Source organism: Podarcis bocagei (genome assembly GCF_964188305.1).
Source record: "Podarcis bocagei genome assembly, chromosome: 3".
Lineage (NCBI taxonomy): Eukaryota > Metazoa > Chordata > Lepidosauria > Squamata > Lacertidae > Podarcis > Podarcis bocagei.
In genome coordinates, this window is record NC_138127.1 from 20,075,026 (window position 1) to 20,102,672 (window position 27,647).

General features: G+C 41.0%; 1 protein-coding gene across 17 annotated transcripts in view; it reads left to right on the forward strand.

Annotated features, from left to right (window-relative positions):
* The first annotated feature begins 2,281 nt into the window (after positions 1-2,281).
* Positions 2,282-27,647, forward strand: part of PHF3 (PHD finger protein 3) — a 45,309-nt gene continuing 19,943 nt past the window's right edge. The window contains exons 1-4 of one of the 17 annotated variants that reach the window (XM_081187048.1): positions 2,282-2,792; positions 21,216-21,286; positions 21,636-21,706; positions 22,163-23,966. In XM_081187048.1, the coding sequence (XP_081043174.1) occupies positions 21,285-21,286; positions 21,636-21,706; positions 22,163-23,966 (1,877 nt within the window). In that variant the 5' untranslated portion in view covers positions 2,282-2,792; positions 21,216-21,284. Of the gene's footprint in view, positions 2,793-2,831; positions 2,906-3,141; positions 3,431-10,175; positions 10,445-21,215; positions 21,287-21,550; positions 21,707-22,162; positions 23,967-27,647 lie in introns of those variants that run through there. The other 16 variants (XM_081187043.1, XM_081187055.1, XM_081187056.1 and 13 more) reach the window with 16 other exon arrangements.

The window sequence follows — 27,647 nt, forward strand, 5'->3', positions numbered from 1 at the left end:
TCCAAAAATAATTATCCGGAAGCTACTTCAACCCGAGGTATGACTGTATATGTATGACTTATGTATGTATTCAAAACAGTAAAAAAGTATATCATTTGTGGGGATTGCCATGTTAATGGACAAAGTACTAACAGAGCACACAGTGAAGTCCTTCAACTGTGAACATTTCTCCAATTTGTATCTTGTGATAAGGAAACAACGACTGTATTCTGAGATACTGGGGCTTTTAAAGAGGCACAGTACAGAAGCCAGACTGTTGCATTCTCCTTACTGGGGAAATCCTGAGTAAATCTGTTGCAAATATTTCCAGCTTGGTCCTTATTTGGTAACATGTACAAATGATTTTTCCTGCTATGTCCTGAGCTCAATTTTGTATTAGAAAGTTCCTGTTGAAGGCTGTCCCTTGATCCTCAAATTCTTAATCTGGCAGTGGAAGTTAGTCCTAGAACTGGCATCATAATTTAGGATGCAATCCTATACATGTTTACCTTGCAGCAAACCCCACTGGAAACAATGGAACTCACTTTATAGAAAATATGCAAAGAATTGTGTTAAAACTGTTTCTCTCATGTGCAATTTCAACCCCTGCTCTTCTTACTAATGTGGATATATATCTTTAAGAGAACACAGCTACTGGAATAATCACAGAAACAAGGACACAAACTACATCAATCACTATCGAATTGTTTGTTTACTGAAATGTATAGTTGAAGGCCTATGCTTGCTTACTTGGGATCAATGTCTGACTAAACTGCAAGACTGAGTTGTATGAATTCTTGTGGACTTTACTTACTGACAAATAGTAAGTGTCCCAACAGTATGTTGCTTGTGGTTATTCATTTCTTATAGAATGCATTGACTTGGAACAAATGATGGATATAAATGAGAATCCATCTTTACAATAAAGTTTTGCTCCTCCACTTTACCCTCACTGTCATGTATATATGGAAAGGCCCTCACTGGTTTACAGCTTCACAAATGTATGTGTTTGCTCAAATTCTAACCCTTCACGAATGTAGAGATTATTGCGGGGGGGGGGGGTCTGTCCCCCTCAAACTAATATAACAAAGACATAAATATCACCATAAAACAGTATCAGAAGAAAGAGTAGAAAACCTACAATTCTCAGTCTCTATGCATCTTTGCCACCCACAAAACAAAGCCTCTGTAACTATTTGCTGAACAGATGTAAAAGTTTCTTTTTTGGATGTTACAGACGTTCCCCATGTGACACCATTACATCAGTAGCTATTTTTTCATGGGGGAATAATTCCTAGAAGACTCAGGCAATAGTACACAATCAGCCAATGAATTTGCCCACAAATTGGTAAAACTGCTCCTGGATTAGTTTTTTGGGGGCCACAGCCCACTTTGTCAGATGCTCTGGTCCACAAAGGCCTTATGCCACGTGTTAAGTCTTTTAGGTATCATGAAGCTTTGTGCGGCAAAATACACACCTCTCTGAAATTTGTTTTTGGATCACAGCACTTGACTACATGATGGAATGTAGCTGTATTGTAAAATTAAGTCCATGCAAATAGAAAACTAGATACTAGGGAGATCATAGGTATTAGGTTTGCTGTCTGTCTGATATGTTATCTTTGTACTTGAATTGATTTTTTTTCTTTTCTATGCACTCCCTCACTGTTATGCAGTGCAGCAGCAATTTTATCATCTCACCCAGATGTGTGTTTTGTTGTTGTTAAGTAGGCCTCAGAGGAATTTACTTCTGAGTAAACATGTTTTGAATTGCACCATTAGTAACAGCAGTCCCCACAGGCCTCTGGGATTTAGGGAGAGCTAAGCGTGTGACTTTCTGTGCACTATTTGAGCCTTAGCACCTCTAAGCTATTTTTAATTTCTTTATATCCAATTTTTTAAAAAAATAATCCTGCACTTCAGCAAGCACCTTCAAATTATGTGATAGGCCATCTTAAAGCTAGCAGCACAGAGAAAAGTACAGCTGTGCCCCTATTTCGATGGTTATAACATTCTCTTTCAAACATATTTATTTAAAATACATAAAAGGAGGGGGGTAGGGGTGGAGGCGGCACACAAATGAATTTCCTTAGGAGACCTTTTGCGTACACAAGCTCCATGTCATAGCGAAAGGCTCTTCAGGCTGCCACCCCGCAGGCGTTTGCCGGGAAGAAAATACCATTGAGCTCAGTAGGGTTTACTTCCGAGTAAAACGTGCGTTAGGTGGTGCACCGTAAACGTTAAGAAAAGTGAAACCCGGGGGAGAGGGTCGCACGAGAGGAAGATATTATTCAGCAACAGCAGTCAGCAGCACAGGTCTGTACGCAAGAGGAGAAGAAGAAACAAAACAAATTAACCGTCCCACGCTCAGAAAACTCGAAATACGTTTATTTATTGCGGGAGCTGGAAGGCAAGCGTCAAAGCGCACGCGCAAAGCCACGCGCAGGGTAAAACAGCGCCGTCACGTGACCTCGGCCTCCGGCTCTCACTACCCGACGCTTTCGAGTGAGGCACGCGGGGCCTCCAGCGTCGGCACGCGGCCAGCCGGCCCACGAGCGGGAGAGACCACCTGCTGGACGGGAGTAGGGGGGGGAGTCGTACTGTATTTCTTTCCCCCTTTAGCCAGCCGAAGCAGTCCCGTCCGTCCGTTCTTGTCTCCGCCCACTTCCAACTCCCACCCCCTCCGCGTGCCCTTTCCACTTCCGCACAGCAGCCAGCCAGCCAGCCTTCCTTCCTTCCTTCCTTCCCTCCTCCTCCTCCTCCCCCCCTCATCCCTCCTCCCCGGCCTGGGGCTGCGGAGCAAGAAAAGAGACGTAAGAGAAGGGAGGGGGAGGGGAGAAAAAGGAGCGCGGGGGGGGGGAGAGGAAAAAAAAAAAAACCCCAGTAGCCGGCCAAGAGAGGGAGCGCGTGCCCCTAGCCGAGGCAGGTAAATATAATCTCTGGGCGGCGGCGTTAGGAGGGGGGTTCGGGAGCGCGGCCTAGTTGGGAAGCTTCGCGCGGCGGGGGCAGAGGGTGGGGGTTACTATTCGTAGTGAACGGATCCAGTCTCGCGCGTGCAGCACTAACCCCCCCCCCCGCCACGAACGAGTCTCCGCCCGAACCCCCCGTCATCCGGGTCTTCGTAGCCTCCTCTGTTTTAACCACCGCCTCCCCCCCCTCCACGCCGGGGGCTCCTGACCCCGCCCCCTTCCTCGTGTGCCCCGTGTCAGGCTTCCCCCAGGAGCAAGGGCCCCTCGTGCTCCCCGTGGAGGGCCTGTGGCACAGCTTCCCCATCCCTTTCCCTTCTGTTCCGAATACCACTTCGCTGCTCCCTTTGGGGACTGCTAATTCATCCCGATTTTCCCCTGGCCCCCCACCACCCCCAGTTTAACAGTGTTAGCTAGCCATATTTTAAGCCATGGTGGTTTACTCAGCAGTAAGGCCAAGCGAGTCCAATGAGACTTCCTCCTTGGTAAGTGTTTTAGGATTTCGGCCTTTTTTTTTAGTGTAGAATTGTTTATTAAAGTATCTGTTAAACTGAAAGCTTATACCAAGAACTAACTTAGTTGGTCTTTAAGGTGCTACAGGAAGGAATTTTTTTATTTTGACTATGGCAGACCAACACGGCTACCCATCTGTAACTGCCTTTCATTAGTTAGTTATATTGTGCTTGGGGGTTGAGGGAGAAGGGGTGGTGGTTCCTAGTGGTCATGCAAGCATAAGACCCAGTCATAATAGCTTTAAAATGCAGCAGGGCAGATCAGACAACTAAAATGCTGTCACACAGAAAAGTGCTGTAAGTCAGAAGAAGTAAGCCCCCTTGAGCTCCATAGAACTTAACTCTCATGTGTATAGTAGGGATGGAGAAGCTGTGCTTCCTTGGATGTTGTTTGACTCCAGCTCCCGTTGGCCCTAGCAAACATGTTCAGATGTCCAGGCCAGGGATGAAGAGAATTGTAGTGTAGTAGCATTTGGAGGGACACAGATTCTCCAAATCTGGTGTATCTCCATCTCTTGTGTCCACCTTGCAGATTTCATTCCTCTGGTGATGGTTATTTATCAACATGCTTGTGCAGTGTGTGTGTGTGTGTTGGTCCAGAATAACTACTGTTCTTCAGGACCACTTGGACTTGTATTATCACACTTTACACCTAAGCATGCATTGAAAAGGTAGAGAAAATAAGAGTTGGTGAATAACTAATTGGCAACAAATGTTCTTGCTTATACACCCTTACCTTTGCCTTGCTCCAAAACACTCTGCACATTCCCAAGTGTTCAGAGTGTTCAGCCAGTAGTATCACCTGACTTTTTATTACATTACTCAAGCCTGTCTTCACCCTCCCACTCACACTGATCAGCTGCTCATATGCTTGTTCCTTATGTTTTTTGAATTTACTACAGTAGCGTGGTCTATAAGTTGATGTCTTTTTCTTAATCATTTGCAGATTAGCTTCTCTAACAAACCTTGGATGTTTTCACTGATATTTCTTACTGATTGCATCCTAAGCATTTCTGGCCTTTCAACTTGAAATGTGCATATTTAGAACCTTCTCAAGAATGATTAGATTTTTATACTTTTAAAGTGTAAGTTTGAGAATTGCTCAGCCACTTAAAAATCTTTCACCAAATGTAAGATACGCTTTTATAGTATAACATTTTTATTTATTATTTATTTTATTTATTTAACTTTATTTATACCCCACCCTCCCTGGCCAAGACCGGGCTCAGGGCGGCTAACATCAGGTATAAAAACAATTGATTAAAATACTACTTAAAATGCACTTAAATTCACTTAAAATGCAGCCTCATTTCAGTGGAAGCGCAGATCAAAAACTGTTTGGGGGGAGAAAACGTCAAATCTTCACCAAGGCCAACTATCCAGACAGGTCCTACGTGGGCCAGAAAAGTCAGGGAAGTCCCCAAATAGGGATTCCATCACAGAAGGAAAAGGAAAGAGGGGGAGGGAATCAGGCTGGTTCCAAGCCAAAGGCCAGGTCAAACAACTCTGTCTTACAGGCAAGAAAGAAGATCCCGCAGGGCCCTGGTCTCATGAGACAGAGCGATCCACCAGGCGTAGCCAGTGTTGAAAAGGCCCTGGCCCTGGTTGAGGCTAATCTGACTTCTTTCAGTTTTTCAGACTTGCTTTACAATAACTTTTAGCACTTGTTCATGGTGTAGTTCTTAATTGATATATTATGTGTTTTAATGTTGCTGGTTTATGGTTACTTTAAGAGCAAGGTTTTTAGGGATGCCTAAAACATACTCTGATCCATCTAATAATAATTGGTTTGGTTGCAGCATTCAGACATGCTGTGAAAAGGCTGCAGAGCCCCCTGCCTCTCAACTTTCCATCTTGTTCCTCATCAACTTCCTCTGTGATCAAATGCTACAGATAATTTGTTATTATGAAAATGTAGCTATCACATGTTCAGGTCTTAAACAGCCCAGACCAGTTCTTCTTCTGAAGAAGTGTGCATGCACACGAAAGCTTATACCAAGAACTAACTTAGTTGGTCTTTAAGGTGCTACAGGAAGGATTTTTTTTATTTTGACTATGGCAGACAAACACGGCTACCTATCTGTAACTGAAGTAATTATAGTTGGGTATGAGAAATGTTACTGCTGCACATTTTGCTGAGTGCATCCATAGCACTTGTGGTGTTTTGTGATATCTCAGTAGCCAGTAGGTGTTATATATATATATATATATATATATATATATATATATATATATATACACAACAGTCTCTGTGCATTGGTTGCTTATTCTGTAGTGTGTATAATGGACTAAGATGGAGAAAGTACTTTGATTCAGGGGGAAAAAAAGTTTTGGAAAGTGTTGTCACAATATAGCCATGCCACTGAAATTATGTACAAAATAAGCAACAGAAAGGGATGCAGGTCATGGCAGTTAAATTCATCTGAAATGTTAATTGTATTAATTTACAGATAATTTTCAGGTTGACTTTAACTGCCGTTTCCTTTTAAACTACTTTGGCTTGTAAATAAAGTAAGGAATTCTTACTGTTCTTGGTACCACTACTGTGTTACCTGTTTCACTTCCGTTGCATCTCTCTACCCCAGCCATAACAACTTGTTCCTGTTTTCCCCTGTACTGTTCAGTGCTGTGACCTTGCATGTTTTCATGTGGAGCACCCTTCTCATTGTAGAACTTCAAAGATTTCTCTCCTCCTGCCCCAACATACACATTTTAGAGTAGATGAAGAGTGCTCTTTTGGACTGCATCATCTGTATGCCAAATCGATGCCCTAAGGGTTTGAAGAGAGGTCTTTAGTAGCTGCTTTGCAGTCTTGGAATTCATTTCTCTTAGAGTTACATTGTGGTTCAAGTCTCAGTGTTTCTTGGATACACTATCAGACTGGATATGGTTTAAGCATATGTTCTTTTTACATTACTTCTAAAAACATGGTTATTTTATTCTGATGGGTTCACGGTGTCATACTTTCAAATCACCAATATGTGTGTTGAGAACTAGATAATGAATGAGATAGAAATTGATTGAAATAAATGAAAATGTGCACTACCCCAGTCTTTAAAAACTGCATACTAGTTGGCATGCTTTTAGGCATTTTGAGATGAAAACAGTTCGTTCTGTTTTTGGAAGAAGTATCCTGGTTGTATGACACATTTGTCTGGGCTAGCTTGGAAGAGGACAAAATGAAACTGCACACCTGACTGAATTGTTCTAGCCATAGATCCTTGTATTCCGGCTTTTGATTTCCTGCTAGATTATGTCGATGACTGATGAAGTGTTTCATATGATCACCGTTGCTTCTTTTAGCCTTTCAGGAAGGCATGCCAAACTTGGTGGCCCTATATTACAGCCTGCTGGAAGGCTTATAAACATGTTGTTTTTTGCACCCCTAAGCAACATAGGTGGATATACCATAGTTGGGACATAGCTCCTTAAAGGTTGTTCTGATTAGGTGGATTACCCTCAATTTTTGGAAATGTAGACAATTCAGTTGTGCATGAGCAATGGACGAAGCATGAATTCTTTACATAGAAATTCAATTTGTTTCTCTTGTACTTACTTCAAGTAAGTGTGCTAAGGATCAAAGGAAACTGCCCCATATGAAAGAGCCTGACTTACTTTGGTTGAGGTTACTGAAATTTCAGCTATAGTTGCAGTGTGTTTATGTGTATGCTTTTTTAAAAGGGAAGTGGCAGAGCAATCTAGTATTGTTTTAAAGTACAGCTGAACAAGTGAAGAAACTTTAGCTTGGAAGTGTTGTTTCCTTAATTTTGGAAATTAAACTTGTTGACTTGAAATACATTGTGATACAACATTGATAGTATTCTGTATTATCTGCATAGGCAAATCTTACTCATAGTGCAGTCCTCCACAAATCATGGGTACTGACTGAAGTTATGAAAACGTGACCTACTACTTGTGGTTTCGCTTAAGCACCTGTTGAGTGAAATTGTCTGGGGTTTGGAAGGCACAAGACACCTTTAGTGAGATTGAAATTAATATGACATTCAAATTCCACTTTGGAATCTGTAAAGGTGGATTTTGAAATCAGATATTGGCTTAAATATTTTGAGTCACACTCGTGGGTGGGTTCTTGTTTAATGTTCACAATTCATCCTTGACATTTTGAAATGTATTTTTAATCCTCAGACACTCTAATCAAAGAGAAGGCAACATCTTTTTTTTAAGCAATTGAGAATTAACTGAGGCATAAGTATATTCATCACTGCAGTTCCATTTCTGTTGTGTTCTGGCTCTGTCCTGGCATCTAGAGATTGTGGGTAGTGGATTGTGGTTGCAATTGGACCCATGCCAGTCACAAAATGTGCCTGGCCCCTTGCTAATTTCGAACACTGGAGATAGGCCTTTGGTCTGATTCAGCAGTACTATTCTTGTGTTCTTAAGGCACTTAAAAACAGCGGAAATTATCTAGAATTGTGATTTCCTGAGGATTGTTGAGAGATAGCTTCTTCATATGAGCTTGGGCTGCTTGGGTCTCCTCCAATAGTGGGTCTATAACTTGCAAATGGTACCTTGAAGATTATGGAACTCATAAGGCTTTTTGCATATCTTTTAGAATCTCCTGGACTGATGTCTGCAGATGATCTGGGACACCTAACTAGTGTTAAATTGAGTGGAGAATAATATTTTTGTTTTTCATTCTCTGTAATATTCCTTATATTGATAGCAGTTGCAATGCACAATATGTAGTGCACAGTATAAAAAAATGTAGGGACCGGTCACTCTTTGAGTTTGGAAGATTGCTTTGATATTTTACCAACTAGAAGTTATCATTCCTCCTAGGAGTTAGCCATGAATGTTGAGTGATGGATACTGGTGGCAGAGAGCGCATAAGGGAAATGGGGTGTCTTTTGCCAAAGACTCCCATTTGCAGACATCAGCTAACTACACAGAATGCTTCTATTTGAAAAATGACCCAGCTTCTACAGAGACAAGAGCTGATATAAGATAGATACAAAGCTGCTGCTTAGAGCATTCAGAGACTTCTAGATTTTTACAGTGCTGCATTGTTTCAGATAAGAGTCCTTTACAGGTGATGCCTTGTGGATGTAGCCCTTTAAATAGGCAAGATGAAGTAACCAATGCTGGTTCCAAAGTTGTAAATGTCTTGTGAACAGAAACAGCTTCCTAGCGCCCTTATAATAGGAAACAACAGTGTACCTTGTGGTATATCATAATTACTGCCAAGGGTTTTTGTGGCAGACCTCAAGCACAACAAACTCTCATTAAACTTGAATTGAATCCTGACAGTTGGTGGCATCAGTCAAGCAGTTCTATGACAATGCAGTTAGTGTTATGACTTCTGCATAATCAAATTGAAAAGCAACAATTACCTGAAGTAATCACATTTACCTAATTAGAAAATGGCATTCTTTCAGTAGGCAACGCTTTAGAAGCTTTGCCAAAAGTGTGGTGGCCATGATGCTTTTGAGTCTTTCAGCTAAATTAGTTTGCAGAGATTCTAAAAACTTTCCCAACAATTGAAGGTTTGACTGTTGAAATTGAAGCTTATAAGGGGAAGTTCATACATCCCCTGTACATTTCCATAGCATTTACTGTTTTCTGTATGCAGACATAAAACTCTGCTAAAATTCAGCTCTCCTTAGACTTGTTATAGTTGCCTATCATAACTGTAAATGGTAGAGTTTTATATGCTCTTCATATTAAAAGGGTCTTTTGAATTGAGGCTGGTTTTAATTCAACAACTTATGTCTGGAGAGATATGTTAGTCTGTGCTGATACTGTTTTATCTTGGATAAGAGCTTCATAAAAATTACTCTAACTTTTATAATAAGGCTTAATATTATTTTTCAAGTATTAAATTGAATTAATATAGGAATACATATCTTAACTTGTTTTGGATTGAAAGATGGCTGTCACATTATGTTGGCAGATTTTGACATATCTGAGATACTGATTCTCCCTTCAGATTACAGTTTTTCAGAGTTAATATACAACTTAGTCAACTTCAGTGGGGATTTAAAAAGATTAGCTCTCTATTTGACAAGATGATCAAATAAGAATCATCCATATTTGAATGCTTTACTTTTTAATGTAAACCTAGGGCTGATGTACACTTCTGGTGGCAAATATGGGTCTGCAAAGCTTGACTGATCCTTGCAGTTAGATAGGGGTGGGGTTTCAGTTTCTAGGGGAATAGAAGCAGGTGGGTGTGAGGTACTTAATTCTTCCCTCGCTGCTTTTGCTCACATCACAATTCTTTTCTCCACTGTTTTTTCTCATTTTATGTGGGAGACCCCATACCTGGGAAACTTTACTGAGAGAAAAAGAGGTGCAGCAGGGGGTTTCAGGGGAAAAGCAGTGGACAAGGGTATGTTCTGAAACCCTTTACAATTATTTTACTTCAGGCTTCTCAAAAAAAGTTTGCAAAATTAGCAAGTGGGGAGAAACTACAGTGCTTTTGTTCTGTAAATATGGCCCCCTCCGTGGCTCAGGTTACCATGTGTGCATTTGACCCATATATAAAGTTTACCAAACCTAAAATTAAATTGCTAAGTTTTTTGTTGTTGAAAATTATTTTAAATAAAGAAATACAATTTTTTAATAAAAAGAGAAAGAAACTATTTTTGAAGAGGTATTCAAAATAGTAAAAAGCCAGATCAAATTTATTAATAATTTTTAGGTAATTTTATAATTCATAGCTTATTTTTCTTATGGTATTTTTCTTGTCTTTCTATAGGGATTAAAGACACACAGGAGTCTTCATGGATATAGTTGATACATTTAATCATTTAATTCCTACTGAACACTTAGATGATGCCCTATTTCTAGGATCCAACGTGGAGAATGAAGTCTGTGAGGATTTTAGTACAAGTCAAAATGTCTTAGAGGATTCGCTGAAGAACATGCTCAGTGATAAGGACCCTATGCTAGGATCTGCAAGTGCTCAGTTCTGTTTGCCTGTTTTGGATAGCACTGATCCCAATTTCCAGATGCCTTGTTCAACAGGTAAATCTTAATATTTTTCAAGTATACACTTTTGAATAGAGCAGAAGCTGGTGTTGTTCCATTTTGCTCTGAAAACATGAATCCTTTCCCCCCGCTCTGCTTCATGGCTTGGAGCCTAAGGTTAAACCACTAGCTTTCCTTCACTTCACTTGAGGTAACCATTATATTTATTGAGGAGCTTTAAAATAAGTTGTGAAGAGGAATACTTAGGATTATTTTCAGATAGTGTTTATCTTACTAAAATAGGGATTTGGTTTGCATAGCATTGCAGTTTTAGGTTGCACTCGTTTCAGAAGGTGTACCTCTTGATTTGACTGAGGTACTTTCATTTCATTTAACTTTTAATTTGTATATCGCCTTTCTATATTCCTATTTAGGAAGGCAGTTTGCAAGCTGAAGAATTCAATAAAACAGACAGCAAAGATCACGCACCTAGCAATCTGATCCAATACAAAAAAGTCATGATAAAAGCATAACTTTAAAATAAACAACTTGCATTGAGTAAAGTGGTGTTCAATAATCCATTAGAGTATAATAGTAAATAATAAAATTAAATATCAGCAAATAATAGTTAAATAGTTCGCACTTAACAATTGCAATAAATAATTACTAAACTATAATCAATAAAATTGATGGCAAATTACCGTGCATAAAATACCTCAAAGCATACAGCACCATGTAAAAGGATCAAATTGAGAAACAAGGACACACAACTTACAAAACTACTAAAAAAAGAAGAAGCCCTGAACTCTTCTTCTCTTTTCCCAGCTGTTTCTGCTCTTCTCAAAGTCATTGTCTGGGAAATGCTCCTAGGGCTGGAGGGTGGGGCAAGGCAGGTGGAAAAAGCCATTGCCTGATGGCCAGCACAAGCTCTCTCTCCCCTCACAGTTCTTTATTTGGAAACATCTCTCTTATGAAGGCTCCTCACAGTGGCAGCAAATCGTCATTAAAGGGTTTACAGAGCAGATTGGATATGCAGTCATCAGGTAGATGGTGTTTCAATTCAGAAAGTTTCCTTTGGATGACTTTTAGGGTATTTACTATAAAATGTTTCTTTTGTTTGGGGTGCCTACTATGTTAAGTACTTTTAATGTTAACATTCAAGTTGACTGCCAGCCAGGAACAATGGGGTTGAATGGAGCGCAGAGCCACTGGGCCCTTCTGCTTCCAGTGGTCAGGACTGGAGGTAGGAGGTACAGTGGAAATGTTATTTTCCACTGCACCGTTATCAGGCTGTCTTATACTGAGGGAGATTATTGGTCCATCTAGCTCAGTATCGTCTACACCAGGAGTGGCCAACTCCCGAGGGACTGCTATCTACCGTATTTTTCGTCCCATAGGACGCACCTAGTTTTTTTTTGGGGGGGGGAATAAAGGAAATCCCCCCCCCTTTATTTCCCCCCCAAAACCAGGTCGGGGAAACCGAACCAGGTCGAGGAACAGTGGGATGGCGGCGCTGCGCCTCCTTGCTGTCCCTGAGCTTGTGGGGCTGGCCAATGTCTGTCTCGTGGGCGGGGCGCTCTGCTTCAGGGCGCCCCTTGCGCCGGGCGGCAGGCTGCTATCTGCAGCGTAGGGTGCCCTGCGGGACCTCCCACAGGGCTGCCTAGGCTGCGGATGTCTGTCTGGTGTGCGGGGCGCTCTGCTTCAAGGGCGCCCCTCGCGCCGGGCGGCAGGCTGCTATCCGCAGCATAGGGAGCCCTGTGGGACCTCCCACAGGGCTGCCTAGGCTGTAGATGTGTTCCCGAAGCACCGGGCGCTCTGCTTTCAGGGCGCCCGACGCTCCAGGAAGCAGGGTGCTATCCGCAGGGCTGCCTAGGCTGCGGATGTGTTCCCAAAGTGCCGGGCACTCTGCTTTCAGGGCGCCCGACGCTCTGGGAAGCAGGCTGCTATCCGCAGCATAGACAGCCCTGTGGGACCTCCCACAGGGCTGCCTAGGCTGTGGATGTGTTCCCGAAGCGCCGGGCGCTCTGCTTTCAGGGCGCCCGATGCTCCGGGAAGCAGGCTGCTATCCGCAGCATAGACAGCCCTGCGGTGTGCACCGACCCCTCTCGCTCTCCAAGCTTCAGCGAAAGCCTGCATTCGCCCCATAGGACGCACACACATTTCCCCTTCATTTTTGGAGGGGAAAAAGTGTGTCCTATAGGGCGAAAAATACGGTACTTCTTTCAGAATTAAGAATTAAAACCAGGCAGTGATCTACCACCTTTTTTTAGGGGTTCAGGTCAAAGTTGTTCAGCTTGTTTTAGAGAGGGGAAGTGCGGCTGGGAAAATAGAAGGAGGATCAAAAGATTGCTCTGGATTTCCCTCTTCCATTCCAGAGATCAGGAGAAAATGCAGGGAGGGAAGAGGGGGCGAGGCGGGGCCGTTTGCTTTTGGGCAAAAGCAAAGGAAAATGAGCCCATGATCGACAGTGATTGACTGCAACCTGTTGGACATCCCTGGTCTACACTGACTGGCAGTAGCTCTTCAAGATTTCAGGCAGGAGTCTTTCTTAGTCCTACCTGGAGATGCCTGGAATTTAATTTGGGACTTTATATATGAGAAGCAGATGTTCTGCCAATGACCTGCAGCACTTCCCGCAAAGGAACACCTCAGAGATTGCAGCTTATTTAGGCTACTGATATATTGGAATCTATATGTCTTTTTGCAAATAATTACACATCTTTTTCAAACCCATGCAAGCATTCGGTCTCCCTTCTAAGCAAGTGTTTAGCCACCACATGATCCTAACATCCTGCTTTTTCCATGTTATTGTTGCGGGCAGCTGCTGTTCACCCAACTCCTCCTTGAATATTAGTGTGGAAAAGAATAGGAGGAATTTCATGGCATTTATTTATTTATTATTTAACCATTTCTATACTTGTTAATTTAATATACAAATGCAAACAATTAAAAAACAACACAGTGCAGGGTTAATAAAAAGCAGTGTAAACCCACACAGCAGTGTAAAATCAGTAAGCAACACTTTAAAATTAGCAAGGAGTATACAAGATAGCTTTAAGAACTAAAAGCAAGGAATTTAAAAAGCCTGGGAGAGGAAAAAAATGTTTTGCATATCATTGAGCATTAAAAGTGGCTGCTGATGAAAATTGAACTTCCATCCAAAGGCAATGTGTTTAAAACTCTTAAAAGAAACATTGGTCAGACATAATGATTTCCAGAGGGCTAACCACCTCAGGCAACAATTCTGTAGTTGCTTACTTGGGAATGAATGGGGCCCATTCAACTCAGTAGGACTTATTTCTGAGTAAGATTGTATAGGTTCTCTCTGTTAGTCTGATGCAGCAACAGTTTGTACCATTTTAAGACTAACTTGGCTTCTGATGAAATTGACTGTAGTCCACAAAACTTTACACCATAATACATGTGTGCCACACTACTGTTTATTTGTTTTCATGGGTCAAACTGTAGCAAATGCTGTTGTTTTGAAGAAACAGTTTAAGAAACCAGTCTTTAACTATGCTTTTATCATCTTTTAATCAATGAACCTTACACTGAATGGCCTTAGTAGAAAATTACTGAGTACTTTTCCAGTCCAGGATTCCTGTTATGGCCACAGTGGGCTCCTAATAATGGTATTTTTATACTTGGGATTTGGTTGGGGACAGAACAGTTACGCAGAGATGCAGAAAAAGCAACCCCCCATTATTAATTTTTTGGTAGACACTGACAATTTCTTGCAAATATTGTTGGAAAATAGTAGTAGCTATGTTGACTTTTCTCTTTTGATCACTGATTTTGACAGATTTTATAGAAAGGGAATTGATCAAACATTTTACTAGCAATTTGGCTTATGCTTCTGCCTCTTCCCCATTAAGTTGTGCATGCTGAGCAAGCGTTGGATGTCTAGTCAGAAAAGCCACAGTCCTAGCCAGAAATAGTTTGACGGTAACCAACATAGCAGTGGCAAACCTTGGTGTTCCAAATTTCAGTGGCACCCTGTGTGATGCCAAAATCTCTCCCCCAAGCCCTACTCCTCGTCTCTCACCTTCTATTGGATGTCATAGTTGTGGTGCCTCATAGTTGCCCCAGTGTGAGTGCACCATTTGTGCTCTCTTAGATCTCTGAACATACTGTACCTTGTTGAATGCTTGATATCCAGCTCCCTGGAATGCTGGGGTAAGGGAGATACAGTTTATGGAAGTTTCTGAAGCAGCTGGGGCACTTCACAGTTTAGATTTGATGTATCAAACTTAACTCTAGTAGTTTGTATCCACTGGTGTCCTTCAAGCTGAAAGGGTGTTTTTTTGGTTTTTTTTTAAATCCAGCATAGATTTTCAATCAGTAGGGAGGTGGGAGGAAATCTTTCCACTTCCTGCTCCCCCTGCAGCCACCCCACTCCATCTCCCATGCTATTGTAAAAGGTCTTTCAGTCCTTTGGAACAGAGTTTTGGGGGTGTGCATAGTGGAGGGGGAATCAGCAAAAACAATTTCCTTTCCCATTCCACTGATAAAAGCACCTGCTGGATCAAACAGCCTTTGATTAGTGTGAGGGACACTATTGGATTTAACAAAATTCTTTTAAGAACCTGACATGCAATATGTTATAACTTAGCAGGTGGCATTGATAGTTTCCATTGTCAGCTTACACTTTTCTGAATTTTCAGTGGGCAAAATCTAATAGATAGTTGAGTATCCTAGGGTATAGCGCAGGGTATTTGATCTGAAAGACACTGAGGCATTTGTACATGTAGATTTCATAAATCTATTTTGTGCTGAGCTGTAAGCATCTGTTTCCAGTTTGGGCCTACCTGATCTTATCTTGCTGGTGTTCTTGGTTGAATAGCAGATGGCGGCTCTTTTTCCTTTGGCCAATGGATGAGGTCTGAGTTTCTGTTTTCCCTTCCTTCTGCAGTCTTGGGGCAATTGGTAGCTGGAGCTGACAATTCTTTTGGCAGGTGTGGGGAAAGCACACCTTGAGCTGCCCCTTCTATTCTCAATGGATGGGATGAGGCTGGTCTCCTCCTTAACATGATGTTCTTCCTGGGATGCTAGAGGAACACCTTCCCACTGGCCCTTGATATCCTGACTGATCGTACAGAGCAGAGTGTGCTGCCTTTCAATTCTACAGCCCCATTTTTTAATTAGCATGATTAGAAGCCTAATATAAAGGCATCCTATATATTAGGGTTGCCACACGTCTGAATTTTCCCGGTCATATTGAGAATACTGCAGCTGCAAGCAGCGTCTGAGCAGAAATCGGCTAAATGTCTTGGAAGATCTGGACATATGGCAGCCCATGTTGGCTGGGTCATTGTTGCTGATTTTCCTTAGAAATAGCTCAAAAATGTCTTATTTCTTTGCAGTTTTGCAAAAAAAACCTCAACTTTGGCTCAAAATAAGAAGCTCAACAACTTTTTTGTCTGGATTTTTACTTTTTGAAATATGGTAACCCTGTTCTCTATATAAACATTGATGCCTTTTTTTCTCCTTACCCTAATATTTGCCTCTAGTAGTTTGCGCTGGTGGTTGACAGTTCTTACAGACCTACCATTGCATTTCTAAAAATATAGCTTTTAATATTCTAAGACCTTTGTTCTCTGAGCTATCCTCCTAATGATATAATAGCAAATGGAACTTTTTTTTTTGTATTTGTTTTGATATATGCTCCTAAAGGGTGTTTACAATCTGACATCTTGTTCCATGTCTTTCTCCCTTCCCCTCATCCCCTAGCTAGTGTAATACTAGTTAGCATATGTTTCTATGCTCTTTGGCTAGGATCCATAGTTTCATTCAACTAATTCTGTGCGCCCACTGGGGCTTTGACTTGTTTGCTGCATGGCAAACTCAGGAGACTTTCCCAAGCGTGAAAGTTTATTGAAGTCAGAAATAATTTTTAAATAAACTTTATTGAATTTATTAAAATCCACTGGGTGAAAGTTCTTGGGTTTCTTTAGATACTGACCATTGTTTCGTAGTGTGGTGAAGCTGTCTGGCAGGTTTTCTGTTTCCCTTGGCTCTCTTGCTTGAGATGCAAGGAAGACCCGAATGGATCCTGCTCTTCCATCAGTCTACCTAATCAAGCTAATGACAAATGGTGAGCATTGTTAGAGGCATTTACCTTTATACTTCTCTTGGGACTGGTTTGGCTACTTGACATTTCTCTGTGTAGAGCAACCTCTGGACACAGGTGCATGGAGGAGAAGCTTTCTGACATGGTATATCCAAACTTACAGGCAGGGCAATATCCAGGTGGCATGGGACCCAGGGCCCCCTGTTACATTTTTATATAGGTGCAAGTCTGCTTCTGAAACAGTACAAGGAGGCGGAACCAGTGCTAGAAATTCTGGTATATAAGGTGGTCGCCTAATGGCACCTTGAATCTTATGTTGCGGTTGCCACAACAGAATGTCTGTTCGCTAGGGGTTGGATGAAATGGCCCTTGGGACCCCTTCTAATGCTACAGTTCTATGATTCTATGATCTCTGTAGCTTGCTCTTATAACAGTTCACTTGCTCCAGTATGCAAGAAGGAGAAACATGCACAGTGGAAATGAAAATGGTATGAATTATGGAGTAGGATAGAGTTTTTTAAACTGTAGTTGCCAACATGGCACCCAGAAAGCTCAATGTAATTGCAATTGGATGTGCACCAGTAGCAAAAAGCATCTGGCTAATTTTGAACACGTCGGAGCAGCGTACAGTCCCATGTCTTAAGAGCAAACATCTAGAATAATCCTTAACTCCTTTAAATAGATGCTAGGGATTTAACTTATAATAATAATAATAATTTATTATTTATACCCCGCCCATCTGGCTGGGCTTCCTCAGCCACTCTGGGCGGCTTCCAACAAAATATTAAAATACTGTAATACATCAAACATTAAAAGCTTCCCTAAACAGGGCTGCCTTCAGATGTGTTCTAAAAGTCTGGTAGTTGTTGTTTTCTTTGACATCTGGTGGGAGGGCGTTCCACAGGACGGGCGCCACTACCGAGAAGGCCCTCTGCCTGGTTGCCTGTAACTTGGCTTCTTGCAGTGAGGGAACCACCAGAAGGCCCTTGGTGCTGGACCTCAGTGTCTGGGCAGAACGATGGGGGTGGAGACGCTCCTTCAGACATATTGGACCAAGGCTGTTTAGGGCTTTAAAGGTCAGCACCAACACTTTGAATTGTGCTTAGAAACGTACTGTGAGTCAATGTAGGTCTTTCAAGAGCGGTGTTATGTGGTCTCAGCTGCCACTCCCAGTCACCAGTCTAGCTGCCGCATTCTGGATTAGTTATAGTTTCCGGGTCACCTTCAAATGTAGCCGCAACTTGAAATTGTATACATACAAAATACACATTATACTACCACCAGGCCAGCAAAAACAAAACAAAGAACTTTAGAACTTTAGGGATTGTGTTATAGCAGTTATTTCTAGGACACATGCCTTATCCACTTGCTTTGTACAATAGCTTTGCTAATAGCAAAATGTAAAATTGTATTTAATGATATTCTCCAGTCTTTTCAAATATTACTTGCTAATGCATAATACTGGCAGAGCCAAATGGATATGTGCCTTTCTTTACCCAAGTGGTTTGAGTTAAAATTTCAGAGGCAAAGCAAAATGTGTCATCTGATGTTTGGAAATTGATAGTGGGCAGTCCCACCCACCTGTCTAAATGGCCCATGAGGATTAGGCTATTAAAGGATATGGATTACTGACTAGAAATGCCTCCCTACTGGTTCCACGTTTAGTTCTTCCAAAGCATAATCATTTAGTACTTGTAGAAACTTGACTCTTCGTTATGACTACATTTTCTTTTATGTTGTCAGATTTCTGGTAGTTGGAATTCATCCCTTGTTGCTTCATTTCCAGTGCATGTTGCATTTGTTTCCTTTGGAGTTTGGTATATTACTTTTTTCTGGCGTTTGTGTGCATGTATATTTATTTAAAGCATTTATTTTTATTCAGCTCAAAAAGCTCCTATAGTGGCTTAAAGGTAAAGGACCCCTGACAGTTAAGTCCAGTCACGAAAGACTATGGGGTTGCGGCGCTCACGGTGTTTGTCCACAGACAGTTTTTCCGGGTCATGTGGCCAGCATGACTAAGCCGCTTCTGGCAACCCAGAGCAGCACACGGAAATGCCATTTACCTTCCCTCCGCAATGGTACCTATTTATCTACTTGCACTTTGACGTGCTTTCGAACTGCTAGGTTGGCAGGAGCAGGGACCAAACAATGGGAGCTCACTCCGTTACGGGGATTCAAACCGCCGACCTTCCATCCGGCAAGCCCAAGGCTCAGTGGTTTACACCACAGTGCCACCCGCGTCCCCTACTATAGTGGCTTACATGACATCAAATAAAAATGCAATAGTCATTACCAGTAGGTTTACACTTAAAAGACATGATATAAAATGGATTGGGGTATGGGGGAGAAAACAAGTAAGCTTAGGACCAATTTTTAAAATTATATAGTAGTTCCTATGAGACCCCCTGGAATGGAAATAACTGAGGGAGAGGAGCAGCTCAGTGGAGCTGGTCTCTCAGCAGAGCTGATGAAATGTCACGTTCACTGTCTACTTCCTTAATTAGGAAGATACTGTATTTTAAATATTTCCACATTATGCGTGTGGTGATTCCTAATCCAACTAATTTACTTTATTGTCCTAATCATTTTGTTGTTCATTTATTCTAGAAGATAATGGCGGCAAGTGCTTCTTACCCATTATGTTTTTCTGTCTTGTTGCATCTGAAAAGGCCTTGAAATTATGAAAATCCTCTTTTCTTTAAAAGTTGCTGTCGTGTGCGGGATTTTGCAGTTAGGAGGCATTTCTTCTGGTGTCTCAGAACAGTTGCTTTTGATTTTTTCCGTCCTGTATCTTTTTGATTTTTTTACAAAAATGTGCAGAACATTAGATAGCAGCTGATGTTCCTGTGAATGAAAATTGAGATTATAGTGAGGAATGTAGGATGCCTGGGGACAAGTCTATTCACCCGCTTACTACACAGTATATGAAACAGTAGGGCAGGGTGGGGAGAACTCCATTCACCCTTCCTTGTTGGATAGTGGAGGCTTGCAGAAGTATTTTTCTCTGTTGCCTTGTTACAGAGTCTACCTCTTCTTTCTGAGTCTTCAGATTGGTAAAGATGGAAGTGAAGGGAGACAGAAGGGGTTGTATGTGGAAGATCCTTCCCCGCCCCCCACTGCCGCTTTAATATGCTGTTCTCCTTCCTTTCCTTTTATCCTTGTGGGTAGTTCTTTTAAAAATGCAGGTCAAAGTGAATAGAAGTATGAGCAGGGGCATCTCTTAAGGGGCCAGTTTTAACATAGGGCTTCTCAGTTGCTGATTCCTAGGGTTGATATGACATTGATGGAGTATGACTGCAGGTGTCAAAATAACTGGTGTCCAGATGCTGAAACTATTCTTAAAGTGGCAGTTTTGTAGAGAAGTATAGATTTTGGGCATATTTCACTATAACTTAATATATTTATTTTGGCCTGAAGTTGAATGAGTTTTAATGTAGTTTTAATGTATTTGTATACACTGTCTTGTATACAAGGCTTGTATCCAGTGTAGTGCTAAGGAACTGCCCTGTAAGCACAATGATTTCTACTAGCACAAAAGGACTTCCCCGCTGCCACCCCCCGCTTGCCGCCAGATGTGTTCTGGGGTTTTCCCTACCACTTCAAAGCAGATTTGGGGAGGGGAGGGGGGAAATGGGGTGGCGGGGTTGGATATCACCCATTAAATGCAGTATATAAATAATTCAGATAAACAAATTAAGGAGATACTGAGTGATTAGCTTTGCCTGCAAAAGCTGTTATGACTTTCTTAAAATTGTGAATCCTAGTATAGGTAGGAAGATGCCAAAGTGAAACAGATTTTTGTATGGGTGCTAATGGAAATGGTCACACTACCTCCTACAGCTTTGTCGCATGTAGGGGAAGAAAAGTTGGAGAAGGATTAGAATTAAAAGTTTCTTAGGGCATTGTGAATAATTGGCAGTTGTAATCATATTTGAAAGTGTGATATTCTGATGTCTCCTTTAGTTTGTTGTTTTGGGGTATGTTTTTTTCTTTTACTTTTTTTTACAGGACTTGCTTTTTGTAGATTATGTTGTTAGGCTATCTAGAAATAACAAGGAGGAAAAAGAAACGTAAGGACAAAAGCACCAGCTACTTTTGAATGAGTTTATCTCATCAGGGCTGGATGAATTGCATCCCAGGATAGTAAAGGAACTTTTTGATGTACTCTCGGAGCATCTGTCTAACACAGACCTTTATCTCCCACCACCTGCCTCATGGGCAATCCAGCCCACTTGTTAAAGTTGACTCCTGAGGGAGGGGTATGCTTTGCCAGTGCATTCACCACAGGGAACAGAGTGGGTCTAGTCACTCCATGGATGAGCTTGAGGGTTCAATCCTAGAAATGAATTGATTGATGGATGAGTATCTTGCAGCTCACATAACTGGAGGGCTGTTTAGCTTGGCCGAACAGAAGTTGTGCAGGCCTGACTTACACTCCTCATGTGTGAACTGGCCTTAGTAAGAGGGTAGGAATATGGCATTTAACATTGATCCTGTGCATTTTTACATGGAAATAAATCCCACTGAGTTCAGTGGGGCATATTCCAGTTAAGTGTCAGAGGGCTGCAGCCCTAGGCTATGGTTCTCAGTCTCTGACTGGGAGCTTAGCAGGTGAGTCATCTATTAATAATTCTCATGATGCAGACTAACATGTTCTGGATTTTAAAAATCTAAAAGCAAATCTCTAAAATTAAAAAGGTAAAGGAGATTGTCACTTTTGGATCAGCTCTTTCCATTGTTAAATTCTCTTTCTCTTAGGTGGGAAGGGACAGTGAGGGGACAGCTGATCATTTAAGGACTGAGAACTTCCTGTGGCAAATCAATAAAATGTGAGTCCTTTAAAATTGGCTATGACTCTTTCTCAAGGACCATGTATGAGAAATATACTGCTCTGGATGACTACTTATTTTACCTGCCCAGTGGGATAGTTTGTATATCATGCTTCCTAATTATCCCTTCAGTCTTATTTCTCTCTGTGCCCCCTCCCCATGCATCATTTCCCTTTAGTTAGTCTTAAGTCTCCCAGCTACTTTCATGAGACTGCAGCCCTAATAGATACTTTTAAGGTTTAGGATTTTTATTTCTATTTTTAGTTGTTGGACTTGATGATATTATGGATGAAGGAGTTAAGGAAACTTCCTGCCGTACCATTGATGAAGATGATCTTTCACCTAACAGGAATTTGAGGGACCAAATGGATGGAACGTCAGTCAAATCGCCAAGAAAATCTCCACGTCTAATGACACAAGGTAGGTCTTCTGAGGAAGTTCACATTTATAGACAGCAAATCTCTGCATTTGATTTAGTGTGGGCTGAACAGTGTATTGGAGTCTTGGTTCACTGTTGAGTGAACACATTCAGATACCTAAATGTAGTTATATATATTCTTTCTTCTTGTGTTTTATCACTTATAAATGCTTCAGATTTATATTTTAAGTGGAAGTACATTATTTGCCATCAACAGTCTTCCCAGAGATAATGAGAAATTGTTAATGTGTTAAGATAAACTTAGGATCACAATGTTAAGTTATATGAATAATCTTATTTTTAGTTTGCAATGCAATCCTATGCATGTCTACTTTGTAGTAAGTCCAATTGAGTTCAGTTGTGCTCATTCCAGGTAAGCAGGTACAGAATTGTTCCTTTTGTCTGTTATTTGGCAGACAGATAAAAATACTAAACACTTCATTTGTCTTTTTTAATAGAACCAGTACGAAGTCTGCGGCAGAGCACACTAGCCAAACGTTCAAATGCGTCACCATCTGTTAACCCCAAAAAATCAGCTGTGAAGTCTGGATCTGCTCAAAAGGGAGGACTGAAACAGCAGGATAAAGGGCAGACTAAATGGGAAAATAGTAGTGCCAAAGAGCATCCAAGAGATACTGAGCACAGTCGTAATGAATCCTGCCAAGAACAAGAGGCACTGGAAGTATTATCACCACCACCACCTTCTAGCAATGCAGAATGGGTTGTGTGTTGTGCAACTTCAGATGAAGTGAAAGCAGATAGTGAACATAAAATTCCTAATCAGACAAAAATAGAGGAAGCAGCTAATGAAGTAGGGAATTCTTCTCACTTACCAGGGACCAGTTCCCCAACTAAAGAAACTGAAAGCGTGACAAAAGTTGTGCTACCCTATGGTGGTGATGGAGTAGGCTTGGAAGCATCTGCCTTTACAGAAACTAATAAAACACAAAATAACAGTCTAGTTAAAAATGAAGGGAATGAGACCATGGTTAATAAATTCACTTCTGAAATGCCTTCAGATGAAAAGGCAAACATTGAATCTGAGGAGCTGAATGAAACTAAAATGGATGAGGAAAGCAAGGAAACAGGGAAGGCCGATACTCCTTTTGTTACAACAGCTTATGAGAACGCAAGTGAAATTCAGGAAACCCCTTCAGTTCAGCCCAGTTTTGTAGATGGAAAGCCTGCCTGTGGCTCAAGCTTGCCAGCTCATCAGATCAGCTTGCCAGATGACAGAAAAGAGCCATCAGATGACTCTAGAAAGGCTGGGTTGAAAGATCTTCCTTTAGGTAGCATGGAACTTGACCAGATTGATTCAAAAGGTGTCAATGCCACTTCTGCCAAATCAGAAACAAATACTTTAGAAGATGGTATTGCTCAGTACATTCCAGTCCAAGCTATGCATCAGGAGGCCGACAGTGTAAAAATGGGAGTGCATGAGTCACCAGGCTTGCAGGAAGATGAGCATACTGGCATTTTATCAAAATGTGTAAAAAATTTGAAGCCCAAGCACCCCAAGTCTAAACAAAATAAAACTACAGCTGCCCAGCAGAAAACAGCTTCCGTAAACCAAGAGCTTCACGGCAAAACACATACTGTGTCAGCTGTTCGCAGCCAATCTTCAGTAAGTCTGAAGCATCAAGTGGAGGAGCATGGGGATCTCCAGCATTTTCATAAGCCAGTGAAAGTTAAGAAAAAACATGCAGATAAAGATGTGAAGGCCCAGGGCTGCGAATCTGGAATGGCATTAAAGAAGCCTCTGCAATTGTTAGGGAAAAACATTCCACGGGGCCAAATCCCACCACAGGTACGGAAGATGTCCGCAGAGAGAGCAAGCGACAAGTCTTCCAGCCATCATGCGGGCTCAAAAGAAATATCACACACAGTGTCGGGACCAGCACATCCTAAACAGGGGCAATTAGCACACCACAACCAGAAGCAGTTACTGAAACACCCCCTTCTTAAAGCCAATAATTGTGTTAAAGAAGAAGGAGGGAAAAGAGATTCCGCAGGTGTGCCTCTGGATAATTTGAAAGAGGATGAAAAAGAGAAACTGAAACTCAGAAAGTTAGAGAGGAATCTTCAGCCTCGACAGAGGAGAAGCAGCAGAAGCCTTTCAGTAGATGAGCCTCCGTTGTTCATTCCAGATAATATCTCTACTATAAAACGAGAGAGCTCGGATCACCTATCTCCCACTGAGAGCAAAAGTCTCTGGGTACCTAGTAAGCAGTGTGGGTTTTGCAGAAAACCACATGGCAACAGGTGTGTGTGTGTGTGTAGGTATATGTTTTTGTTGTTCAGATGTTTCATTAATCAGACACCTGCTTCTCATGTCCTGGAGTCTAGCACCCAGACTATCTTTTTTAAATTAACCACAAAAGCACCCTGTCAACTTTCCAACATTATAGGCTCTTGAGCTACACTTTCTTAAGAAATTAGGGTAAACAAAATAGTGATGAGCTGTGATTACCCAGCGTAATAGTTTGAGTCTATTCATGTTTACACTGAAATAAATAATTGCTGTGTTCTGTGCCGTCTGTGGCATAGTAAGTGTGCTTCATGTTGCAACATTGCAAAATAGATATGCAGAAGAGGTTTCTCTGGAGCATTTCCTGCTGCCCCTCTCACAAAAACCAGGCAATCTGTTGGTTAACTTTGAACAACTTCTGTGGCACCTGCACTAAAAAAAATGATAGCTCCAACTGGTTGAATAGCTAACATGCTGCATAAACATGATGCATAATTTTTTGGTATGGGGGATAGTAACAGTGATGTTTGCTAGATGGAGGTATGTAATTTTCTCTGGGATATGTTGTTAGCTTCCTGATACTATCCACTCATGTGTGGTTTTTTTGGAAGAATGCAGTTGGCTTTTTTCTGATGTTCCAATAATTGGGTTCTGATTAATACATTTGGTTTATATTTAGTAAACAAAACTAACCAAAAGTATACAATAATAATTTTACATGGTATTTAAAAATCTCAAAAAAGTTTTACCCCCAGTAGTGAAAAGTAGTTGAACTGAAATATTTAATCAGGAAATAAAATTGCTTCACTTATGTTTGATTAGGAAATCAAGGTCACTTAATGTGTTTTTAAAATGTTGTATTCAAAGCTTTACTTGAAAATGCCACACTTTACAAGTACAGTGGTACCTCGGTTTACTAACTTAATCTGTTCCGGAAGTCTGTTCTTAAACCAAAACTGTTCTTAAACTGAGGCACACTTTCTCTAATGAGACCTCCCGCTGCCAGTGCCCTTCTACCATTTGGATTCCGTTCTTAGACTTAGGTAACGGTCTCAAACCAAGACACTATTTCCGGTTTTGCAGAGTTTGTAAACCAAATTGTTCTTAAACCGGACTGTTCTTAAACCAAGGTACCACTGTATTGAAGTTGTAAAAATTTAAACAGGATGACTTAGTGGCTTATGCTTCCCTGACATTATTTAAAAGTTACAAAATTGGGAAGTTGTATTTCTCATCACTAATTGTGTCACATGATAAAAACAGCATGAGCCTATTAAAAATAAGTTGGAAAACAAAAACCTTTAAAAATATTACTTTCATAGGTCCAAAGAACTCTGTATTCCCCTTACTGGTAATCATCTAAAATAATAATTAACACTTTGAAACTACCTATTTTGCTTGGTATTTTAGCTTTTTATTGTGTTACTCACACATTTTATGAAAAGAATGGCTTTTAAGAAATGGATTTATCACATCAGTGGTGGCATCTGGACACATTGATTGGCTTTGTTTGGACATCATGCAAATCATAGTATAATGTGATAAAAACCTGGTGTAGCTCTGAGGAGATTGGAAACTTATTCACTTCTGGTTCCTGTTAATCACAGTTTAGTGTGTTGTCCTAACTCTAAACTGTGATGAAGTTAACTAGTTCATTTAAACAAATATCTTCATATCCCATTTTTGAAGTTGACTAACAAGCATAGTAGACCTTAATCAGTTTGTTGGTTTGGACAACATGGCAAGCGATAGAAAAGCAACAATGGAAGCAAGAGTTTCTGAACTCTTTTGTGGCCATACAGGAGGAGGGGCGAGAGAGTGTGAACCTAAACCTCACTGTAGCTTGTTCTTGTTATGCTAAACTGTGGTTTAACATGATGTCTGAACAGAGCAATACTGTGCATAGAAATTTGAATTTCCTTTTTTTTTTTAAAAAAAAAAAAAGGTTTCTGTAATTTAATAGATACCTAACTGTTGGTAACAGTGGTATCTCATTCTTCTGATGAAAACGTTTACCACCTTTCTTTGTAGGTATTGTTTAAAATTGTGGAGTTGTATTCAACTAAAATAATTGCATGTGTGGAACAACTTTTCTTCCCTCGGGTGCCCACAAATCTGCCCTCTGGAATGTGGAGGAAGGAGAGGAAGGAAAAGTTCTGTTGCACTTGTGGAAGACATTATGCAATTATTTAGTTGGATACAACATGTGGTTTTTAAGATATCAGTTGCCTACTGCATATTAAAATGATGGTCTTGTTCAGGTTGTTGGTACTGGTGGCAACATAATGGATTGGACCCAGACTTGTCCCTGTGTAAATTGAAGGGCTGTTTCCATTCATGCTAGGATCTGGGATGCAGTAGGGTCTTTCTGTTAGAGAAAGGGGCAAGTCCTCCCTTTACTACCTCCCATACTGTTTTGGAAAATCATCTAACCATGCACTCAATAGAATTCAAGTGGGGGAAAAGTCATTGGGTCTTCATTGCCTAAATTTTAGTAGCTTTTTTATTATGCGTTATAGTGTGCTGCTGACAGAATAAATGATGCCTAACTTTAGAACAATGTAAAATTAGTCCCTGCCATTATAAGCATAATTTGATGACCTCTTCCTCCAAATAATACAGGTTTTGATAAGTAGAAATTATGGAGTGTAGGAAAATTAAGCTGGCATTTTGCATTCAGGAGATTGCCTTATTCTTATTGATATTGGGTAGTGTTGCATGTGTGCAGCAGGGAGTCATTAAAATAACATTTACACAGAAATATGTGTTCATTTTGGTTGTTAAAACTAATGCTGAGTTTGGTTAAACGATGTAATACGTTGTATTTAAAATGAATTTAAATGTGTAGTCTGGGGATCTTCTGCTTGCTGAAAACATAAGCGTAAAGGGAAACATATATAAAAACATACTTTTTGAAGTATGCTTACCACCGTACTTTCTATAGTTTGGTTCTTTTTTTACATTTGGAATAGAGTCACTTTCACTTATGGCATACTGTTTGCCACCTGATAACTAAGTTAGTTCATTAATAACTTGCTTCACATGGTAGAATAATATTTTTTTACATTTTAGGAAAAGTGCATCTAGTGGTCCGCACTTGCAGTGATACTACTACTTTCTTTTTAATCCAGTTATGTTAGGTTTCCTTTCAGGCTCAATTCTAACTTGAAACATTACTTTTTGTACCGGGGCTCTTGGCAGTGGTTTAAAACTGTAGCACCCTTCCCATTCTGTAAAGTGGATCCACATGCTGAAACCACAGGGAGGCCGCACTGCTGGTCCACTCACCCAGCTCCACTTATCTCTGCATTTGAACAAATGCCTGAAGTGGGTAGGCAGTTGCACTTGTAGAGTCTCCTTCCATTCGATTGCCAGCTTGTACTTTGGGCCTTTTGATCATGTAGAAAAACCTCGACAAATATAGCTGGCTTTCACCTTCAGACCTTTGCTCGATGCTCAGAGGTGGAAGTGGAGCGAGGCAAGCGGGTGAAATGTCCGTGGCCAACCACTCTAATTGTGTGTAGCCTGTTCACTTGGATAATGTGTGAAAGGGGCTTGTTTCTCTTAGAATTACGAATATCCTACTGAGAATTATGAGTATCTTACTGAGAAATGTTTGAAGTATCTTTTCAGAAGAATGATGTGAACAGAGCTCATACTATGTCATTAAAAACTGCATAGGAATATATTGCTGC